Below are 20,837 nucleotides of genomic sequence, written 5' to 3'. Positions count from 1 at the left end.
CTCAGAAATCAAACAGAGTAGCCACCGGACAAAGCGGATGCGGGGTGGCTATTTATAGGCGTAACCTTCCCAGATGGGAAATGACCATTTTGGACACGAGGTCCAGCCAATGGCCAACAGACACATTCTCAACGGTCAGATTTTGGAGCAATGGTAACATTACTTGAGGAACAAGTAATGCTAACTCCTCGGTCTGAGGCAAATCTCTCGCAGCGAAGAAGATCATAGTCGCTTGCTGGCAAGTATTTGCTCGGAGCACAAAGAGATTTCTCTCATAGCTTTCATAGGTTTGGGTTTAACATCAAAGAATCAAAGCTTTGAAACACTATACCCCTCTTAATAGTATGGTGGTACTATGACTCTATGAAAGAAGAAGAACAATGAAATAAATACTACGTCTTCACCTCATCTTCATTCTTCCTCGAGCGCAGTCATTTGCTTCAAACAATCACCAAACCAATTGCTTAAACTTCAGCAATTTTTAGGGGTCACTCTTGTTAACTTTATCTTCGGTGATGACAGTCGCTGCTGCGCAGGGAGATTATCTTCGTCGTTTTCATCAAACTCCTCGATTACTCCAGGGATCTGTTACTCAGTGTGCACTAGCAAAGACATAAGTCCCAAACTGTTTATGTCAATAAACTCCAAAACATAAGGGGCCTAACATTGCACCAACATCATGGTTGAGCTGAATGATGTTTGCATTGCCCATCTCAAATTTCTTTTGCTTTGTTTTGAAGCTCTCTTGGGTCTCAAGAATAACTTTACGAAGAGTGAGGTTATTGTGACTGGTGCATCGGAGGCGGAGGCTTTGCGGGTCTCTCGGCTCTTAAATTGTTCGTTGGGCTCCTTTCCCTTTAAGTACTTGGGCCTTCCTATCTCTCCGGCCAGACTATGTGCTAAGGAATTCACTCCTATTGTGTCCGAGGTTGATAATAGACTTATGCCTTGGAGGGGCAGCTATACACAAATGCTGGCAAAGTGTGTCTCATCAATGCCTGCTTATCTTCCTTGCCGGTGTTTATTATGGGCTTCTATCTCCTTTCTGCTGGCACCCCACGGTGGGTTTGATAAGCATAGGGGGCCTTATATTGGAATGCCGCGGATAACAAACGTAAATACAAGATGGTCAAATGGAAGTCCATTTGTAGACCCAATAACCTTGGGGGGTTGGGAATTCTTAACACCTTGGTCATTAATAAGTGCATTATCATCAAATGGCGGTGGAAAATCATGACTAGTGGGATGGAATCCCTGTGGTTCTCTATCCTCAAAGCTAAGTATTTTCCTTACTCTAGCCCTATGTTTGTGGGAGCCCAGGGAGGATCCCAGTTTTGGAAGGACCTTGTTAAACTGCGCCCTATCTTTAAAGAGCACATCAAGTTTGTAGTGGGCAATGGTAAATCCGTTAGATTCTGGACGGATTGGTGGTGTGGTAACTCTACTATTGTTGTGGCTTTCCCTACGCTTTTCTCTTACTATTCGGACCCGAAGATCTCGATCTTTGAGCTCTCTGTTAATAATTGGGACTTTGCTTTCCGTCGTTCTCTTTCCCCAGAAGAATTTGATGATTGGCGGTGCCTTGTTTCCCTCATCCCCATGCTCTCGGAGAATGAGGACTCAGTGATTTGGCCCCATTTGGCCACTAGTCGCTTTTTGGTTAAGTCCTTATATGCTAGACTTATTTCTGGGGTTCCTACTGCTAAGTTCCACCCCATCTGGCGTGCCCGTATACCCCCAAAAATTAAGATCTTCTTGTGGCAAGCCTTAGGGGTCGACTTCCTGCTGCTGACCAGATTCATAAGCGTAATGGGCCTAGCACTGTGACTTGTGCGTTATGCGGCGCTGTGGAGGATACGAATCATATCTTTTCCAGTTGTGTTCTGGCCAGGATGGTGTGGTGTTGTATTCGTTCTTGGCTGGGTGTCACTTGGCACCCCACCTCCTTCTCGAAGCTCAGAACCTTGGCATCTGGCCTTTCTGGTATTACCAAACACATGTTCTGGATTGGTTTTGCCGCGATTTGCTGGTCATTATGGACGACTAGGAACAAGTTTACCATTGAGCATATCTTCCCTGCTAAGCCTGTTTATTGCTTATTTAAAACTTGTCTGTTTCTACAGTGGTGGAGATTATTGACTAAGGTTGATGATCATGGTGCGTTCGACCTCTAGTGCGGCAAAATTCGGGCTTCGGGCTATTTCGCAGCAGGTCCGAGCTAGCTAGTTGTCTTCGATCCTCCTTTTGCTCTAGGTAGTTGTCTAGGTGGTGCTTCATGTCGCTTATCCGGCCTGCGTGTCGTGGATGTTTGGCAGTGATGTTGTGTATCTCCGTACTTTGTCCTTGCGTGTGGTTGTGGCCATCTTTTTTCGTATGTGTGGTTTCGATGTACTCTGACTGGTGGCTTTATTTATAAAGCCAAGCGTATGCCTTTCCTCTAAAAAACATTACCACTGGGCCTAGCTAGTCAAAGTCGAGGGAAATTGTTGAATGGGGTAAAGCTTGACCCAATGCAACAATTTGGGGTTTTTAAATGGGGTAAACAGTTTACAAATGGGAGATATATAAAAAGTGGAATTCACTCTGAACTTATTATTATTACATGTATGCATCGTCCTCGATCCCCATGCGTGCACAACTATTTAATTTCTACGTACGTACCAACATTTGACCAGGCAATTGTATATAGCTAGCTTATAAGTACGCAACATGATGAAAGAACAGCCTAAGACACACGACACACAATTGGAATCTTATCTTACATACATATAGCTCCCAAATTAAATAGTCGTCCTCATGCATGCATCATAAGGGTCAATCTTCCATCCACCGTGATCTTCTTCTTCCTAAAATAATCCATGAATCCAGAGAGCTCATGAATCAACCAATCCATCACCGGCGCCGCGTGATTATCAAATCTCTGCCAACAATGTTTCATATGATCAAACTCTATTTTTATGGATCTGGCCGTGACTGAATTGACAGATGTGGGTGCATGCATGTGTGCTCGGTCGGCTGATTCTTAATTTTAGTTACCAGAGGTGGAGGCCGTGGCCGGCGTGGAGGCTGCTGCACGCCGGGTCTTGCAGGTTGGGCTGCGTCGGCTGCAGCCGGAACCCGGCGGCTTCGGCGGCGTGGAGCTGAAGCTGCGGGGACGTCAACTGCAGCGCGGTGCTCGACGACTCCTCGCCCGTGTAGTACGGCGTCGCCGGGAAGGCCGGCGTCAGCATCGACAGCACCGGCGGCATCACCGCCATCTTCCCGTCACCACCATGCTGGTTCTCGCTGATCTGTAGAACAAGCGCGCGCAGCACCCACAAATCATTATAAATTTACACGTGCATGCAGATGCTTCGCTTCAACAGAAATTTCCCATTGATTAAGGCAGGATTAATAGATTACCATGCGGCACAGAAAACTGTTCTGATCTTCCAAGATATGCTCCTGTTAATTGATCAATCAATTAGCAACGCTCACATAGCGATTAACCATTTCACACACACACACACACACACACACACACACACACACACACACACACACACACACACACACACACACACACACACACACACACACACACACACACCGGATCAATAGCAGATGCGAAATGAGCGATTGATAATTCGTTATATACCTTGCGACGTAAGTTGTCGAGCTGCTGGTTCAGGAGCTGATGCTGCAACAAGCCAAGAACACGGCAGTAACACACATATGAATTAGCCGGGTAATTAGTGCAGTAAATGGACGATGGAACTAGTTCCTAAATAGTAGTAGTTCATGTGCTGCAAGGAAGTAAAAGTAACCAGTTCATATCCTGGCCTGCGTTGCCCTTTTTACCTTTCTTGCACGGACTTTGGCGACGGAGAACTCGAGCTGCTGCTCGATGTCGTTGACGTCGGCGAGGGAGAGGGAGGAGAGGTCGTCGCCCGTGTACCTCCGGATGGCGCCATCCAGCTTCTCCATCTCGTTCCTCATCCGTGTCATCTCCACAAATATTTGCTGCATCCATCCATGCATAACAAATAGTATAAATTTCCCAGTGCGCAGTCAGTTTGTAGATTTGCAGAATGCAGGCAAATTAATTACTAGCAGTAGTAATAAGTGATTTTTGGTTGTGCTTGTGTTTACCTGATCGTGGTTAATCTCCTCGAACTGACTGTTGGTGGCGTTCTGGTACTGCTCAATGAGATCCCTCAAGCTACATCATCGGATAGTAGAACAAGTATGTTAGTTACATAATTCAGTTAACTAGTTTGCTTGTGATGGCTAGCGGCATCTACTTAATTCAGTTATACTTTGTCAGTAATTTCATGTAAAACAGGGTCTAATTGTTGGCGAACATCATCTGGGAAATTAGTTCAGTTTTGTGCATTTTCTTGATGCATGCCATGCATCTATCATGTGAATGACTGAACAGGTTTAGTTAGGAACTAGGATACCATCTGTTGGAGACTTGGAGCCAGCTGCACCAGATCTACAGTAACAAGCCCTAGCTTCTACTAAAAAAATGGTGTTCTTCATAGTGATGTTTCATGGATTCACTACAAAACCGTAACTTATGATCATATAAATGTCTTCATGCATGTCCGCTGAATTAATTAATATAAGCAGCTAGCTGACACGTACGCGTGTACATGCATGTTGTTATGAACAAAAATTCAGCATCGATCTGTCTGAATAATGAGCTTGACTATCATCTCGGAATAAGAACACAGCATGTGTGCTTTGCTGACAGATTAGCACACACAATTAACTTGATCCACACAGACCAGCAAATCCAGGCTTACGATGACGTGCATATTCGACAAAAAAAAAAGACGAACAACACCACTCTCCCTAAACAGATCGTAATAAAATCATACTAAAAGGTAGAAGACCCCATGCTAGAGTAAAAGAAACATATACTAACGAGCTGCTAGTAGATCCGGTTCTCCAAAGTAGTCGAAAGAAAGAAGCACGTGGCAGATCGATGAAGAGAGGGGAACAAATTAAGAAAGACGGACCTGGAGGCGGGGCTGGAGTACTCGAACATCCTGCCGGTGCTGGAGAAGATGACGACGCCGACGCGCGCGTCGCAGAGCACGGCGAGCTCGTTGGCCTTCTTGAGCAGCCCGCCCCGGCGCTTGGAGAAGGTCACCTGCCGGTTCGTGGCGTTCTCGATCCGCTTGATCTCGATCTTCCCGCGACCCATCTCCGCAACCGCAACGATCGATGCAAACAGGAACCAAGCTATGGCTTTGCGCGTCTCCGGCCGGCCCCTTGGTCTCTCTCCCGTCTGCTGCAGCAACAACAAGAACAACGTGGGTTAATCGTCTTCACGAGCTGGCGCTCTCTGATGCATTAGTCAAACTAGCTGGATCTGATCGAACAACACAATCGCACAAGCAGAAGAAAGAAAATCATGCGGAGCTAGCTAAAAAGGCCGGATGCAGCACTCTCATAATTTGCGAGGAACCAAAGAACTAGGAGGTGGATGCTCCGGCTAAAGTGGAATTTTTCACTAAATTTGCGAGGAACAAAGGGGGCATTCTTTCCGGCACGGATCATAAGAACGGAGAGACAGGAGGGGAGGAGTAGTACTACTAGCTAGCTACCAGCGGCGGTGGTGGTGATATGCACATTACCTTGTGAAGTGGTTGCTTCAAAGGCTAAGGCAGGGGGTGCAGAAGGAGGGACATATATAGAAGGAGAGTGAGGTAGTGTACTGGCGCTGCTGCTACCGCTTGGCTAGGTCTACACTCGATCTCCTCACATCCTGCCCAGCCAGCTGCCGCGAGCAAGCATGCAAAATAGTAATGGTAAATGCGTGGCAGTAACAGTTGTTAACTCTGGCCCTCTTGACTGGCTGTAAATAACGTACGATGGCCGGCTATATATCCTGCTTCTTTTTGGTGGTGTTTCTTTCTTGCGCGGCTCTCTAGCTGCTACCAGCATGCAGAGTGGTTGCTTCTCTGGCTCTTGTTTGCAGTCAATCAATTTTTATTTTGTTTTCTGCCCTCCATATATAGAAGAGGTCTCTATATAGGATAGAATGACGCGCAAACCCTTCTCTCCCTTCATAATTGCTTCTGATTAGCTTTCTTTTCTTGTCGGTGCCTACACGATTAATTGACTACCATGCATAAAGTTAGGCTGTTACATTTGCCCGCAATGGCTATATGTAAGTCGGCTGAATTTGCGATTTGGGCCAGTCGATTTTTGGAGGAAGAAACAAGTTCGGTGGAAGGAAAGGAAGGAAGGTACAACCGGCGGCGATCTATCTTAGGGTGGCAGGCTCGCCGGCGATCTATCTTATTAGGGTGGCAGGGTGGCAGGCTCACCGATGTTCTATCTTAGGGAGGGGGGGGGGGGGGGGTAGGTTCACCGGAAAATTCTGTTCCTCGCCGAGGTTAGAGGGATGGTCGTGGGTGGCGCCAGCACGACAGTGGGCGACGGTTGGGGGTGGTGGCCGTGGACAGCGCCAGCACGGCCATGCGTGGCGGTTGGGGAAAGGTGCGGCGGCGAGGCAGGCGCGGGAACACCGCCAGCCACGGGAGGCGGCAGCAGGCAGTTGGGCCGGTGGTATGTCCGCCGGTTTGAAGAAGATGCGCACAAGATCTGGGCTGGAGGTTGGAGAAAGATATCGGGCCGTCCATTTTTCATCCAACGACGTAAACCAAATCGATGGACCCAAAAAAATTTTGGCGACTGTGATCTAACCACTCCCATATTTGCCGATGTAAACCAGTACTGCATACACTGTATTAAGAAGGCTGCATGCAAGTGTTTGAAGCCATGGGATAGGAGTATAGGACATGGTTGATTACAAGAAATGTTTGTGCAGATGCATGCATTCTTTCTGTTTCTCAACACGCGCGTGTACGAATGAACGAAGGTCACATTCTCATCCCAGATAATAATCGGGATCAAGTCTAATCATGCCCAGCCTGAGCGTGACCTGTGCATGCATCCACTGTCATACAGCATATATACCACTTTGAGCATCGCTGCATGCAATGATGCACCCTGCTGCAACATGCACGCGCGAGCCCCTGTGATACGCCGCAGGTCACACACACACACACACACACACACACACACACACAAAGTTCAAAGGCTGCACACAGCTAATTCCTCACCCTGCATCCACTGCGCAAATCGACGACGATGTGCCATGAATACACATGAGAGTGCGCGAGGGCAGAGGCCGGCCGGGTTGCCCAGCTAGCTAGCCGACCTAGGCAAGGCAACGATCGGTCTGCATGGCCTCACAAGGCAAGGCTCCACGGACAGCAACGTTCTCTGAGCTCCACCGCTGCGTCCGTCCGTAGTGTGGGCTCGATCGTAACCGCCCTCTGGCCGCGTGGCCCCACCTCCAGGCCCGATATCGGCAGGCTCATGAGGTGGCCGTGGCCGGGGTGATAGCGACACTTGCCACTGCACCCATCGATGATCGATCGGTCACCCAGGAATCACCCAACCCTAGCTAGCTACAGTAGCTGCTGCAATGCATGCAGGGCATATTGACCGGCCTCCCACAGTGGTTGCGCAGAGGCGTAGTTCTAGGGTTGGACCACCCTCGAATTGAGCTCATTAGTGTAATACTCGCTCCGTTTCTTTTTAGTCTGCATATAAGATTTGATCAAAGTTAAATTTTGTAAAGTTTGACCAACTTTATAGAAAAAATATCAACATCTACAATATTAAAATTATATGGTATGAAAATTAATTTCATGATGCATCTAACTATATTGATTTCATATTGTGAATCTTGATAAAAAAATTTATAAACTTAGTCAAAGTTAACAAAGTTTGATTTTGACCAAATTTTATATGCAGACTAAAAAGAAATGGAGGGAGTATATACTACTCCATAAAAAATATAATCGGGCTCAAGTCAGCGTCTCGCCCATATACAAGCAATAGATTGAGTTGTTCGGTTAAGTCTGCTCGTGCGTGTATTGTTGTATGCTAGTGAGTCGACGCTTGTTCTCCGGTCGAGTCCAGTCCAGAAGATGTCCCTTGTTCCCAAACTCCCTCTCCTCTAGAACCCTAGCGCCTAGCGAGCGCCGTCAGCAAACAGCATGAGGCCGATAAGGCACCCGCTGACGGTGACAGATAGGCGATCGGCGAAGGACGCTTGTGCTGGTGGGTGGCGGCGGCAGACAGGTCATATGCGACTAGCAAAGGGTGCAAGGGCCGAGCACTACTTGTTTTCTATTCCAGTCCAATCTAAAGTAAGATTTTTGTTCTCCTTTAACTGAAATTATAATTTTCTTTCGCTATGAAGATTTGAACAATTTGAAAGTGCAAGCTTTAAAGTTTTTTTCAATCGATAATTGGTAAAATGAACTGATTGAATCATTAGGGATTTGTTCCAGCTGACAGTTAATAATCAACTTTTGTAGAATTTTTTCAAAATTAAGAGCGGATGAGAGTGTTAATATGGGTGTTTTTGTCACACACAAGTGGCCACAAGTCTGGTGTGAATTGTTTTGATATATGCAAAAGGTTAGTCTCGTATTGAAAAACAAGTAACCAGAGGTTAAAACAAAGCTTAGAAAGTAAATAACATAAAAAGTAAAGTAATAAAAGTAGATCGTCGGTTTGTCTATAGTAGGAGGTTAGGCATTGGAAACTCGGACCATGGTGTACATTAGATGTGCCAGTGCATCGGTAATACTAATTACCTTTTTATGTGATTATACTCTTCGATTATATGTTCAGTAGGCAGGTCATCCTTGAATAGTTGAACTCATCCATGCAGGGATTGTTCTTCTATATTGTCTTGCATCAACGCTATCATATGCATGATCATTTCCGCAATCAAGGTCGTAAGATCGGACCAACGCTTTACATGTCGTGGATTCTAGTTATCCTCATATTGTCTTCACTCCTTATAGATACCAACACCGAGTGGCGTAGTTGCGGGGTGGGCAGGTGGTCTATGGAGCACTCTGTAAATCAGCACAATACTTCATTATAGCTGTGCAAAAACTATACTTTACTATAGTTGTAAACAAAACTAGCAGGCCACAGCGCACGCTCAAGGCTCAAGCAGAGAATGAAGGACTGCATGATTGATTGCTAGCTCCCTTGTTTCATTTGTACATTCTATAGATGTTGTTGTCTTAACTATCCATGGATGTCTGGACGTGGTGCCTAAGTGCAATTATGTCATGTATAATCATACTCATAAAAAATCCAATTTATTCGATAAGAAATTATAATTTGTGCACCATGCCATGTTGCCTTTATTTGAAGAGATGCCGCTAGCAAAACTATGGATCCAATACATTCATCCTTACTGCTTTCAACCTCGATCATTGTACTTTTTATTTCTTTTATAACCTGGACTTTTGTTTCTTTTGTTGCAATCAATATATTCAAACACAAGTTGCATTAATCCTTGTAACTAACAAGGCTAGTAAGACTGAGAATTTTACTAGTTTCATTGGGGGCCGAGGCAAGTTTTGTATTTTTGTTTCTAGGTACTGATCATTGGCTGCAATTCAAAGCTCCACAAGCCTTGCTGCGCGGTTGATGACGAAGTGGCCGGTGTAGAGTCGATGCTGATGTCGGAGTAGAGGCCGAGGCTCGACGGCGGCGGCGGGCGATGCAAACCGATCTTAGATGGGAAAACCAAAAAGTAAACGCCGATCAAAGCGACTGATGAGAGAGAGAAAAACCTGGATCAAAGGATCGGAAAAAGACTCTCTAGGGCAACCGGTCAACATGACTGGCAGATGAATCCTAGGTACGGGGCGGCGTGGCCTCCGGCGGCGGCCATGTAGGCCGACCGCCTTAGGGATTGCGCGCGGGGCAGAAGCGGCGGACGGCGGCTAGGGTTTGGATCGATTAGACTGATACCATGTTAGAAGGGAATAGAGAGGATATTGGTGGAATCGATTGATTATTGCTTGAGCATTGTATGCGTATATATAGCGAGTACATGGCCTTCTTGAAGTACAAGGCAAGGTAGTACAAATCCTACGCTATCCCTTGCTACCTAAATAATCACTATAGAGAAGAAGAAAAAGGGGCAACTATAACCATTCCTATGTATCTATCTTCACTTTTTAAGGCTAGCTAGTTACCATTGTAGGAGGCATGCCAAAGTTAATGCCTGTGCATAACCTGAATGTATTCATGTTCGTGCAAAAACAACTGTTCACGTTGGAAATGTTGTTTTTATAAACAATCCTGTTCGAATTGAAATGCTAACAGTGCCATTTCTGAGCATATATGCACAACGAGCAAACAAACATGTGACCTGCAACTGCAAGCACCAAAAACTTGGATTCACAACTGTGTAAGCATGCTAGTTAGTTTTTAGATCGTCGCACCTCCAGAAGTAAATGTTGGTAAGTCAGCCTTCTCACCAACATTCACACACGCATGAGATCCAAAAGCAATTCGCATATCTCACGCCTATCGTCGAGTGATGTCTATACACAGGAGGGTAGCTAGGGTTTCCATTTATGATGTGCTGATGGAGATAAGAAACCGCCCCTCTTTTCTGCCATGTGATGGAGTGCAAGTGTAGGACAGTTCACCCTCTTTTCTGCCACTAACTAGGTTGCCATGGAATCAAAGGCAGAAATGTGTGAGGTTGTGGACTTGTGGTAGATGCTTTAGCAAGGAAGCTTATGCCATAAAAATGCAGCAGCATCTCAGTTGCAACAACCACCACTGCTTTACAGCAATGACAGAGCGATTGATGTGCCAACTGCCAACAAGTGATAAGAAAGATGGGATTATCTCTTCTTTTTTTCGCATACGAGAGAAACCGAGTAGTAGACATGTTTCTTAATTTTGGGTGCAAATATGATAGCTAGCCATCATAAATTGAGTCTAACTAGTAGCTCCAACAGTTGAACAGACAAGCTCAAGAACATCATCAGCTTGTCTTTGTTAGGTGCGCAGGTCAAGCCACGAGTATGCGTACGATCTGCCCTCCATTATGCTAACTCGCACGTCCCCATTCCATTTGCTTCAGGTTGTATCTAGTATTCCTAGGTAGCTGTTGTTAGTGACAGTGATGCATGGACTTCAATTAAGGTTTCAGATTACTATTAGGCTGATGATGTCCAATTGATAGCTACAGGCTGACACTTGCAGCAGTGTGTGATCCATATCTTACCTTTGGGAAAGGAAAAGCAAAACAGGAGAACCTCGCAGACTTGGCCTCCATTGCTTGCTTGTCGTCATCCCCTAACCTTGGTAATTGAGGTGCAAGAAACCAAACCAAGTAAAAAACCTGTCATCCCGCTCTTTCTACTTGTTGGGATCTCAAAGGCTGTTACAGGTCTACTGACAACCAAATACTTCCTCCGTTCCTAAATATTTGTCTTTCTAGAGATTTCAAATGGTCACCACATATGAATGTATATAGACATATTTTAGAGTGTAGATTCGCTCATTTTGCTCCGTCTGTAGTCACCATTTGAAACATCTAAAAAGACAAATATTTAGGAACGGGGGGAGTATATAACAACAGTAGTAGGTGAAGTTGCTATGCGCCTATGCTTATGAACAAGAATATGAATTTGTTGTTCAAAAGAGGGGTAACCTTGCATGAACACGAGTAATTTATAAGCAGCAAAATGGAAATGCATATACTCCAAATTAAGCACACAGATTCAACAGCCACACTGGAAAGCACAATAATTCATGTCCCCCGGTATTCCTCAAACAGGGAGCAGACAGGCACTTCTATCCTCTACACACATGCATAGGATCCACCACAAAGGAAGGAACCAACCTGTTTTTTCATGCTTCAAAGGGTAGGTGGTCTTCATGCCCTTGGTGGTGACTGCCAAATCGGAAGGTAGGATTCTTGCCAAGCAGGCGGCATGATGACTGGTAAATGAGGCAAACAAACAGAGGCAATGACATCAGCCTTCACCAATCAATTCATACAAGGTCACTCCATAGGCAGGCATTTGGAATATTTGAGTAGAAACTAGGCCGAAAACGAAGGTACTGTTTACTAAATCAGTTTCAAATCATCTGTTCCTACCGCTGGTGCCATACCAGCGTCGAAGCTATGGCACCATCGTGGATCGTCTGACTACGGTCTTGTGAAGCATGTTGGTATCGTGTTTCAGGACTCGAAGGTGCTGCGTGGGACGAGTTAGTTTTTACCTATTCATTTTAGAATGGCATTCGCGATGCGCTGACGTATAAATTGTTTTCTCAGAGAATTTTTTCGTCCACACAGATCGTTCGGGGAGGGGAGGGTGGGGGGTTGGGGGTTGGCTCATTATTTCCTTTCCTGGGCATTACTTTTTGACCATGAAACCTTTTTTTTGACAGGACCACGAAACCTTATAACCATTGTTCTACGGTAAATTTTCATTAATAAAAGTAACATTTTTGCTTCGGTATACCCCTCAACACATTAACGGCTGAGATTTCTATATACCCCTTTATAACAAAGGGTAGGATAGTCTTTTCACCCGCGCCGATAGGCAGCTCTCTATACCCCTTCATAATACCAGGTAGAATAGTCTTTTCACCCGCGCCGATACGTGGCGCTCCTTTTTTCCCCTCTCGTGGTGTCTTTTTTTTCTCGCGACGCCCTCAGCTGTTTTTCAGCTTCTTGTTAAAATAAAGAATATTTTCATTAATAAAACTAATATCTTTCCTTCAGTACACACCCTAAACACATTATCGGCTAAGACCTCTCTATACTCCCTTCATAAAAAAAGGTAGAATAGTCTTTTCACCCGCGCCGATACGCGGCTCTCTGTACCCCTTCATTATACAGGGTAGAATAGTTTTTTCACCCATGTCGATATGCGGCCGGCGTACATATACGCGGCGCTCCTTTTTCCACCTCTTGTGGTGTCTTTTTTTCTCGCAACGCCCTCAGCTATTTTTCAGCTTCTTGTTAAAAGAAAAAAGATTTTCATTAATAAAAATAACACCTTTGCTTCAGTGCATCCCCTAAACACATTAACGGCTAAGACCTCTCTATACCCCCTTCATAAAAAAAGGTAGGATAGTCTTTTCATCCACGCCGATACGCGACTCTCTGTACCCCTTCATAATACAGGGTAAGATAGTTTTTTCACCCACGTCGATACACGACCTGCGTACATATACGCGATGCTCTTTTTTTCCCTCGCGGTGTCTTTTTTTTGCTCGCGACGCCCTCAGCTGTTTTTCAGCATCTTTTTATAGAAAAAAAGAGTGCAAGTAACGTGAATTGAACTCAAGACACCTTGGTCTAAGGAGGACCACACTAACGACTTAGGACATCCTAATGCCTGTGCGTGTTTACTTCTTTTTCTTGTTTTCTTCTACTTAAGTGCGCGGATCGGCCGGCCCGTTGTTGAATCGGTCATTTTACCACTATTTTGTTCGTTTTTTCTATTCTTTTTTCTTTTTCATTTTTGTTTATTTTTTATTTCTCAAAAAAATCTCACGCGTATAAATTTATTTTTAAAATATTGGAAAAATGTTCGTTTTTTAAAAACTTTGTTCATAAAGTAGAAATATTCGCATTTTAAAAAAACATATAGATATGTCAAAAAATTATTCATGTCTTTCAAAATTGCTTAGAATGTCGTAACCCAAACATATTTTAGAAAGAGTGAACAAAATTCTGAACACGAACATTTTTTTGAAAACACTATGAAATTTGAAATTTTAAGCAAAAATCAGAAAACATGAACAAAAATTTGAAAACAATTTATTTTGAATTTCCTCGTACATTTTTTGTATTTGTGTAGAAAAAATGAATACATGATCAATTTCTAAATTCCAAATAAATTTATAAAGCACGAACATTATTTGAAAATGCAGAATTGTCGAAATCACAAAAGGTTGACATGGTGCATTGGACTGGTGATATAAGGACCTAGAAATTTTTGTGTTCCATTTGAACGATCTAGAAAATAGGTACTCGGCAACGGATCCTTCCGCCCAACCCGAACGCCCTACCCGAACTTTTTGCCATTTAAATTCCTAAATATTTTCTTAAATTCGCAAACATTGTTTTCAAATTCATGATTTTTTTCCATATCTAGGAACTCTTCTCAACTTTTACAAATGTTGTATAAAAGCCCGTATTTTTTCGAATTCATATACAATCTTTTCCAAAATTGATGAACTTTTTTCAAATCGGTGAATATTCGGGCCGACCCAACAGGCACCTGACGGAAGCGATGTCGTCGCCCGGTTGGGCAAGGCCCGAGCGTATTTTCTTTTTTTCGTTTTTAATTTTTTATTAATTTCCTTTTTTCCTTTATGAACTTTATTACTCATTTAAAAATCTTTTTAAAAAATTTAAATATTTTTGGAACACTAAAAACGTTAGTATTTTCAAATATTTTTTACAAATTAGAAGAATGTTCTGGAATTTAAAAAATTTCCATTTTGAATTTTCTGTTCATAAATTTAATAAATATTTGTGTTTTATAATTTTTTAATTTTTTAAAAAAGTATGTGGTTTGAAATTTGTGTACAACATCAATATTTGGGAATTCATTAACAGTTTTGGAAAAATTGTGCATGTTTATAAAGTTTTCATGCACAATTTGAATTTCCAAAATTGTTGACAAATTTCAAGAAATGATTCAGATATAATATAAGAAAACATTCATTTTGGTTGATAATTACAGAAATTGTAAATGACAAAAACATTGCCCTACCGGCCTACCCGAACCACCACCTTTGAACGTGATGTGCTTCTTGACATGCATGAAATGACATCAAAATTTGCCAGCATGTGGGTATGCTCATGGCAGGCCTTCATGCAAAATGTAAAGGAATTCAAACACCAAACACACGTTGCGACACATTCGGCTAGTGTTTAGGCGGGTTTTTCACCAGGAAAGCCCTATAAAATACATGAAATGTCATAACTCAATGAAATTTATCATGAATGCTCGGCATGATGATGCTAGTGTGTGGAAAAAATTTAGGTCCATTTTATTAATGTGAAAAAAATGCATCCAGACTTGCTCTGTCGGCCTACCCGAACCGGTGGTGCCATACCAGCGTCGAAGCTATGGCACCATCGTGGATCGTCTGACTACGGTCCTGTGAAGCATGTTGGTATCGTGTTTCAGGACTCGAAGGTGCTGTGTGGGACGTGTTAGTCTTTACCTGTTTATTTTAGGATGGCGTTCGCGATGCGCTGACGTATAAATTGTTTTTTCAGAGAATTTTTTCGTCCGCATAGATCGTTCGGGGAGGGGGGAGGGGGGGGGGGGCTTGGGGGTCGGCTCACCATTTCCTTTCCTGGGCATTATTTTTTGACCATGAAACCTTTTTTTTGACAGGACCACGAAACCTTATAACCATTGTTCTATGGTAAATTTTCATTAATGAAAGTAACACTTTTGCTTCGGTATACCCCTCAACACATTAACAACTGAGATTTCTATATACCCCTTTATAATAAAGGGTAGGATAGTCTTTTCACCCGCGCCGATACGCGGGTCTCTATACCCCTTCATAATACCGGGTAGAATAGTCTTTTCATCCGTGCCGATACGCGGCGCTCATTTTTTCCCCTCTCGTGGTGTCTTTTTTTTCTCGCGACGCGCTCAGCTGTTTTCCAGCTTCTTGTTAAAATAAAATATATTTTCATTAATAAAAACAACATCTTTCCTTCAGTACACCCTCTAAACACATTAGCGGCTAAGACCTCTCTATACCCCCTTCATAAAAAAGGTAGGATAGTCTTTTCACCCGCGCCGATACGCGGCTCTCTGTACCCCTTCATAATACATGGTAGAATAGTTGTTTCACCCACGTCGATATGCGGCCGACGTACATATACGCGGCGCTCCTTTTCCCCCCTCTCGTGGTGTCTTTTTTTCTCGCAACGCCCTCAGCTATTCTTCAGCTTCTTGTTAAAAGAAAAAATCTTTTCATTAATAAAAATAACACCTTTGCTTCAGTACATCCCCTAAACACATTAACGGCTAAGACCTCTTTATACCCCCTTCATAAAAAAAGATAGGACAGTCTTTTCACCCACGGCGATACGCGGCTCTCTGTACCCCTTCATAATACAGGGTAGGATAATTTTTTCACCCACGTCGATACATAGCCTGCGTACATATACGCGATGCTATTTTTTCCCCTCGCGGTGTCTTTTTTTTTGCTCACGACACCCTCACCTGTTTTTCAGCATCTTTTTATAGAAAAAAAGATCGCAGGTAACGTGAATTGAACTCAAGACACCTTGGTCTAAGGAGGACCACACTAACGACTTAGGACACCCTAATGCCTTTGCGTATTTACTTCTTTTTCTTGTTTTCTTCTACTTAAGTGCGTGGATGGGCCGGCCCGTTGTTGAATCGGTCATTTTACCACTATTTTGTTCGTTTTTTCTATTCTTTTTTTCTTTTTTATTTTTTGTTTCCTTTTTATTTCTCAAAAAAATCTCACGCGTATAAATTAATGTTTAAAATATTGGAAAAATGTTCGTTTTTTAAAAAAATTTGTTCAAAAAGTAGAAATATTTGCATTTTAAAAAACACATATAGATATGTCAAAAAATGTTCATGTCTTTCAAAATTGCTTAGAATTTCGTAACACAAACATATTTTAAAAAGAGTGAACAAAATTCTGAACACTAACTTTCTTTGAAAACAATAAGAAATTTGAAATTTTAAGCAAAACTCAGAAAACATGAACAAAAATTTGAAACCAATTTATTTTGAATTTCCTCGTACATTTTTTGTATTTGTGTAGAAAAAAATGAATGCATGATTATTTTCTAAATTCCAAATAAATTTATAAAGCACGAACATTATTTGAAAATGTAGAATTGTCGAAATCACAAAAACTTGACATGGTGCCTTGGACTGGTGATACAAGGACCTAGAAAATTTTTGCTCCATTTGAACGATCTAGAAAATAGGTACTCGGCAACGGATCCTTCCGCCCAACCCGAACGCCCTACTCGAAATTTTTGCCATTTAAATTCCTAAATATTTTCTTAAATTCGCAAACATTGTTTTCAAATTCATGATTTTTTTCCATATCTAGGAACTCTTCTCAACTTTTACAAATGTTGTATAAAAGCCCGTATTTTTTCGAATTCATAAACAATCTTTTCCAAAATTGATGAACTTTTTTCAAATCGGTGAATATTCGGGCCGACCCAACAGGCACCTGACGGAAGCGATGCCGTCACCCGGTTGGGCAAGGCCCGAGCGTATTGTCTGTTTTTCGTTTTTATTTTCTTAATTTCCTTTTTTTCCTTTATGTACTTTATTACTCATTTTAAAATATTTTAAATTTTTGAAATATTTTTGGAACACTAAAAATGTTAGTATTTTCAAATATTTTTTACAAATTAGAAAAATGATCTGGAATTTGATTTTTTCCCAATTTGAATTTTTTGTTCATAAATTTTATAAATATTTGTGCTTTATATATATTTTACTTTTTAAAAAAAGTATGTGGTTTGAAATTTTTGTACAACATCAATATTTGGGAATTCATTAACAGTTTTGGAAAAATTGTGCATGTTTATAAAGTTTTCATGCACAATCTGAATTTCCAAAAATGTTGACAAATTTCAAGATATAATTCAGATATAATATAAGAAAACATTCATTTTGGTGGATAATTACAGAAATTGTAAATGACAAAAACCTTGCCCTACCGGCCTACCCGAACCACCACCTTTGAACGTGATGTGCTTCTTCCCATGCATGAAATGACATCAAAATTTGCCAGCATGTGGGTATGCTCATGGCAGGCCTTCATGCAAAATGTAAACGAATTTAGACACCAAATGCACGTTGCGCCACATTCGGCTAGTGTTTTGGCGGGTTTTTCACCAGGAAAGCCCTATAAAATGCATGAAATGTCATAACTCAATGAAATTTATCATGGATGCTCGGCATGGTGATGCTAGTGTGTGAAAAAAATTTAGATCCATTTTATTAATGTGAAAAGAATGCATCCAGACTTGCCCTGCCGGCCTACCCGAACCGCTGGTGCCATACCAGCGTCGAAGCTATGGCACCATCGTGGATCATCTGACTACGGTCCTGTGAAGCATGTTGGTATCGTGTTTCAGGACTCGAAGGTGCTGTGTGGGACGTGTTAGTCTTTACCTGTTTATTTTAGGATGGTGTTCGCGATGCGCTGACGTATAAATTGTTTTTTCAGAGAATTTTTTCGTCCGCACAGATCGTTCGGGGAGGGGGGAGGGGGGGCTTGGGGGTCGGCTCACCATTTCCTTTCCTGGACATTATTTATTGACCATGAAACCTTTTTTTTGACAGGACCACGAAACCTTATAACCATTGTTCTACGGTAAATTTTCATTAATGAAAGTAACACTTTTGCTTCGGTATACCCCTCAACACATTAACGGCTGAGATTTCTATATACCCCTTTATAATAAAGGGTAGGATAGTCTTTTCACCCGCGCCGATACGCGTGTCTCTATACCCCTTCATAATACCGGGTAGAATAGTCTTTTCATCCATGCCGATACGCGGCGCTCATTTTTTCCCCTCTCGTGGTGTCTTTTTTTTCTCGCGACGCGCTCAGCTGTTTTCCAGCTTCTTGTTAAAATAAAATATATTTTCATTAATAAAAACAATATCTTTCCTTCAGTACACCCTCTAAACACATTAACGGCTAAGACCTCTCTATACCCCCTTCATAAAAAAGGTAGGATAGTCTTTTCACCCGCGCCGATACGCGGCTCTCTGTACCCCTTCATAATACATGGTAGAATAGTTGTTTCACCCACGTCGATATGCGGCCGACGTACATATACACGGCGCTCCTTTTCCCCCCTCTCGTGGTGTCTTTTTTTCTCGCAACGCCCTCAGCTATTCTTCAGCTTCTTGTTAAAAGAAAAAAGATTTTCATTAATAAAAATAACACCTTTGCTTCAGTACATCCCCTAAACACATTTGCTTCGGTATACCCCTCAACACATTAACGGCTGAGATTTCTATATACCCCTTTATAATAAAGGGTAGGATAGTCTTTTCACCCGCGCCGATACGCGGGTCTCTATACCGCTTCATAATACCGGGTAGAATAGTCTTTTCACCCGCGCCGATATGCGGCGCTCCTTTTTTCCCCTCTCGTGGTGTCTTTTTTTTCTCGCGACGCCCTCAGTTGTTTTTTAGCTTCTTGTTAAAATAAAAAATATTTTCATTAATAAAAATAACATCTTTCCTTCAGTACACCTCCTAAACACATTAACGGCTAAGACCTCTCTATACCCCCTTCTTAAAAAAGGTAGGATAGTCTTTTCACCCAAGCCGATACGCGGCTCTCTGTACCCCTTCATAATACAGGGTAGGATAGTTTTTTTCACCCACATCGATATGCGGCCGGCGTACATAACTACATATACGCGGCGCTCCTTTCCCCCCCTCTCGTGGTGTCTTTTTTTCTCGCAAAACGCCCTCAGCTATTCTTCAGCTTCTTGTTAAAAGAAAAAAAAATTCATTAATAAAAATAACACCTTTGCTTCAGTACATCCCCTAAACACATTAATGGCTAAGAGCTCTCTATACCCCCTTCATAAAAAAGGATAGTCTATTCACCCACGCCGATATGCGGCTCTCTGTACCCCTTCATAATACAGGGTAGGATAGTTTTTTACCCGCGATGCACTTTTTTTCCCTTGCGGTGTCTTTTTTTTTGCTCGCGACGCCCTCAGCTGTTTTTCAGCATCTTTTTATAGAAAAAAAAGAGTGCAAGTAACGTGAATTGAACTCAAGACACCTTGGTCTAAGGAGGACCACACCAACGACTTAGGACACCCTAATGCCTGTGCGTATTTACTTCTTTTTCTTGTTTTCTTCTACTTAAGTGCGCGGATGGGCTGGCCCGTTGTTGAATCGGTCATTTTACCACTATTTTGTTTGTTTTTTCTATTCTTTTTTTCTTTTTTCATTTTTGTTTGTTTTTTATTTCTCAAAAAATCTCACGCGTATAAATTTATGTTTAAAATGTTGTAAAAATGTTCGATTTTTAAAAACTTTGTTCATAAAGTAGAAATATTCGCATTTAAAAAAACACATATAGATATGTCAAAAAATTGTTCATGTCTTTCAAAATTGCTTAGATTGTCGTAACACAAACATATTTTAAAAAGAGTGAACAAAATTCTGAACACGAACATTTTTTTGAAAACACTATGAAATTTGAAGTTTTAAACAAAAATCAGAAAACATGAACAAAAATTTGAAACCAATTTATTTTGAATTTCCTCGTGCATTTTTTGTATTTGTGTAGAAAAAAATGAATACATGATTATTTTCTAAATTCCAAATAAATTTATAATGCACGAACATTATTTGAAAATGCGGAATTGTCGAAATCACAAAAACTTGACATGGTGCCTTGGAATGGTGATACAAAGACCTAGAAATTTTTTGTTCCATTTGAAAGATCTAGAAAATAGGTACTCGACAACGGATCCTTCCGCCCAACCCGAACGCCCTACCCGAAATTTTTGCCATTTAAATTCCTAAATATTTTCTTAAATTCGCAAACATTGTTTTCAAATTCATGATTTTTTTCCATATCTTGGAACTCTTCTCAACTTTTACAAATGTTGTATAAAAGCCCGTATTTTTTCGAATTCATAAACAATCTTTTCCAAAATTGATGAACTTTTTTCAAATTGGTGAATATTCGGGCCGACCCAACAGGCACCTGACGGAAGCGATGCCGTCGCCCGGTTGGGCAAGGCCTGAGCGTATTTCTTGTTTTCTGTTTTTATTTTTTTAATTTCCTTTTTTGCCTTTATGAACTTTATTACTCATTTGAAAATCTTTTAAAATTTTTGAAATATTTTTGGAACACTAAAAATGTTAGTATTTTCAAATATTTTTTACAAATTA

At 41.9% G+C, this 20,837-nt stretch overlaps 1 protein-coding gene across 3 annotated transcripts; it reads right to left on the bottom strand.

The window, feature by feature from the left end:
- Window positions 1-2,561: 2,561 nt before the first annotated feature.
- On the bottom strand, window positions 2,562-5,636 carry LOC123130495 (MADS-box transcription factor 29). Of its 3 annotated transcripts, none has more exons than XM_044550386.1 (7): window positions 5,007-5,564; window positions 4,132-4,201; window positions 3,841-4,002; window positions 3,638-3,679; window positions 3,403-3,444; window positions 3,037-3,290; window positions 2,562-2,920 (listed from the first exon to the last, which is right to left on the bottom strand). In XM_044550386.1, coding segments are annotated over exons 1-7 (759 nt in total). In that variant the 5' UTR covers window positions 5,195-5,564; the 3' UTR covers window positions 2,562-2,919. The 3 variants fall into 3 exon arrangements, with proteins under 3 accessions (XP_044406321.1, XP_044406320.1, XP_044406319.1); XM_044550385.1 differs by lacking the exon at window positions 2,562-2,920 and adding an exon at window positions 5,628-5,636 and having other exon boundaries at window positions 3,033-3,290; window positions 5,007-5,278; XM_044550384.1 differs by lacking the exon at window positions 2,562-2,920 and having other exon boundaries at window positions 3,033-3,290; window positions 5,007-5,567.
- Window positions 5,637-20,837: the final 15,201 nt, after the last annotated feature.

The sequence above is a fragment of the Triticum aestivum genome, chromosome 6A, assembly GCF_018294505.1.
Source record: "Triticum aestivum cultivar Chinese Spring chromosome 6A, IWGSC CS RefSeq v2.1, whole genome shotgun sequence".
NCBI lineage: Eukaryota > Viridiplantae > Streptophyta > Magnoliopsida > Poales > Poaceae > Triticum > Triticum aestivum.
This window is presented reverse-complemented; position numbering and strand designations above follow the sequence as displayed.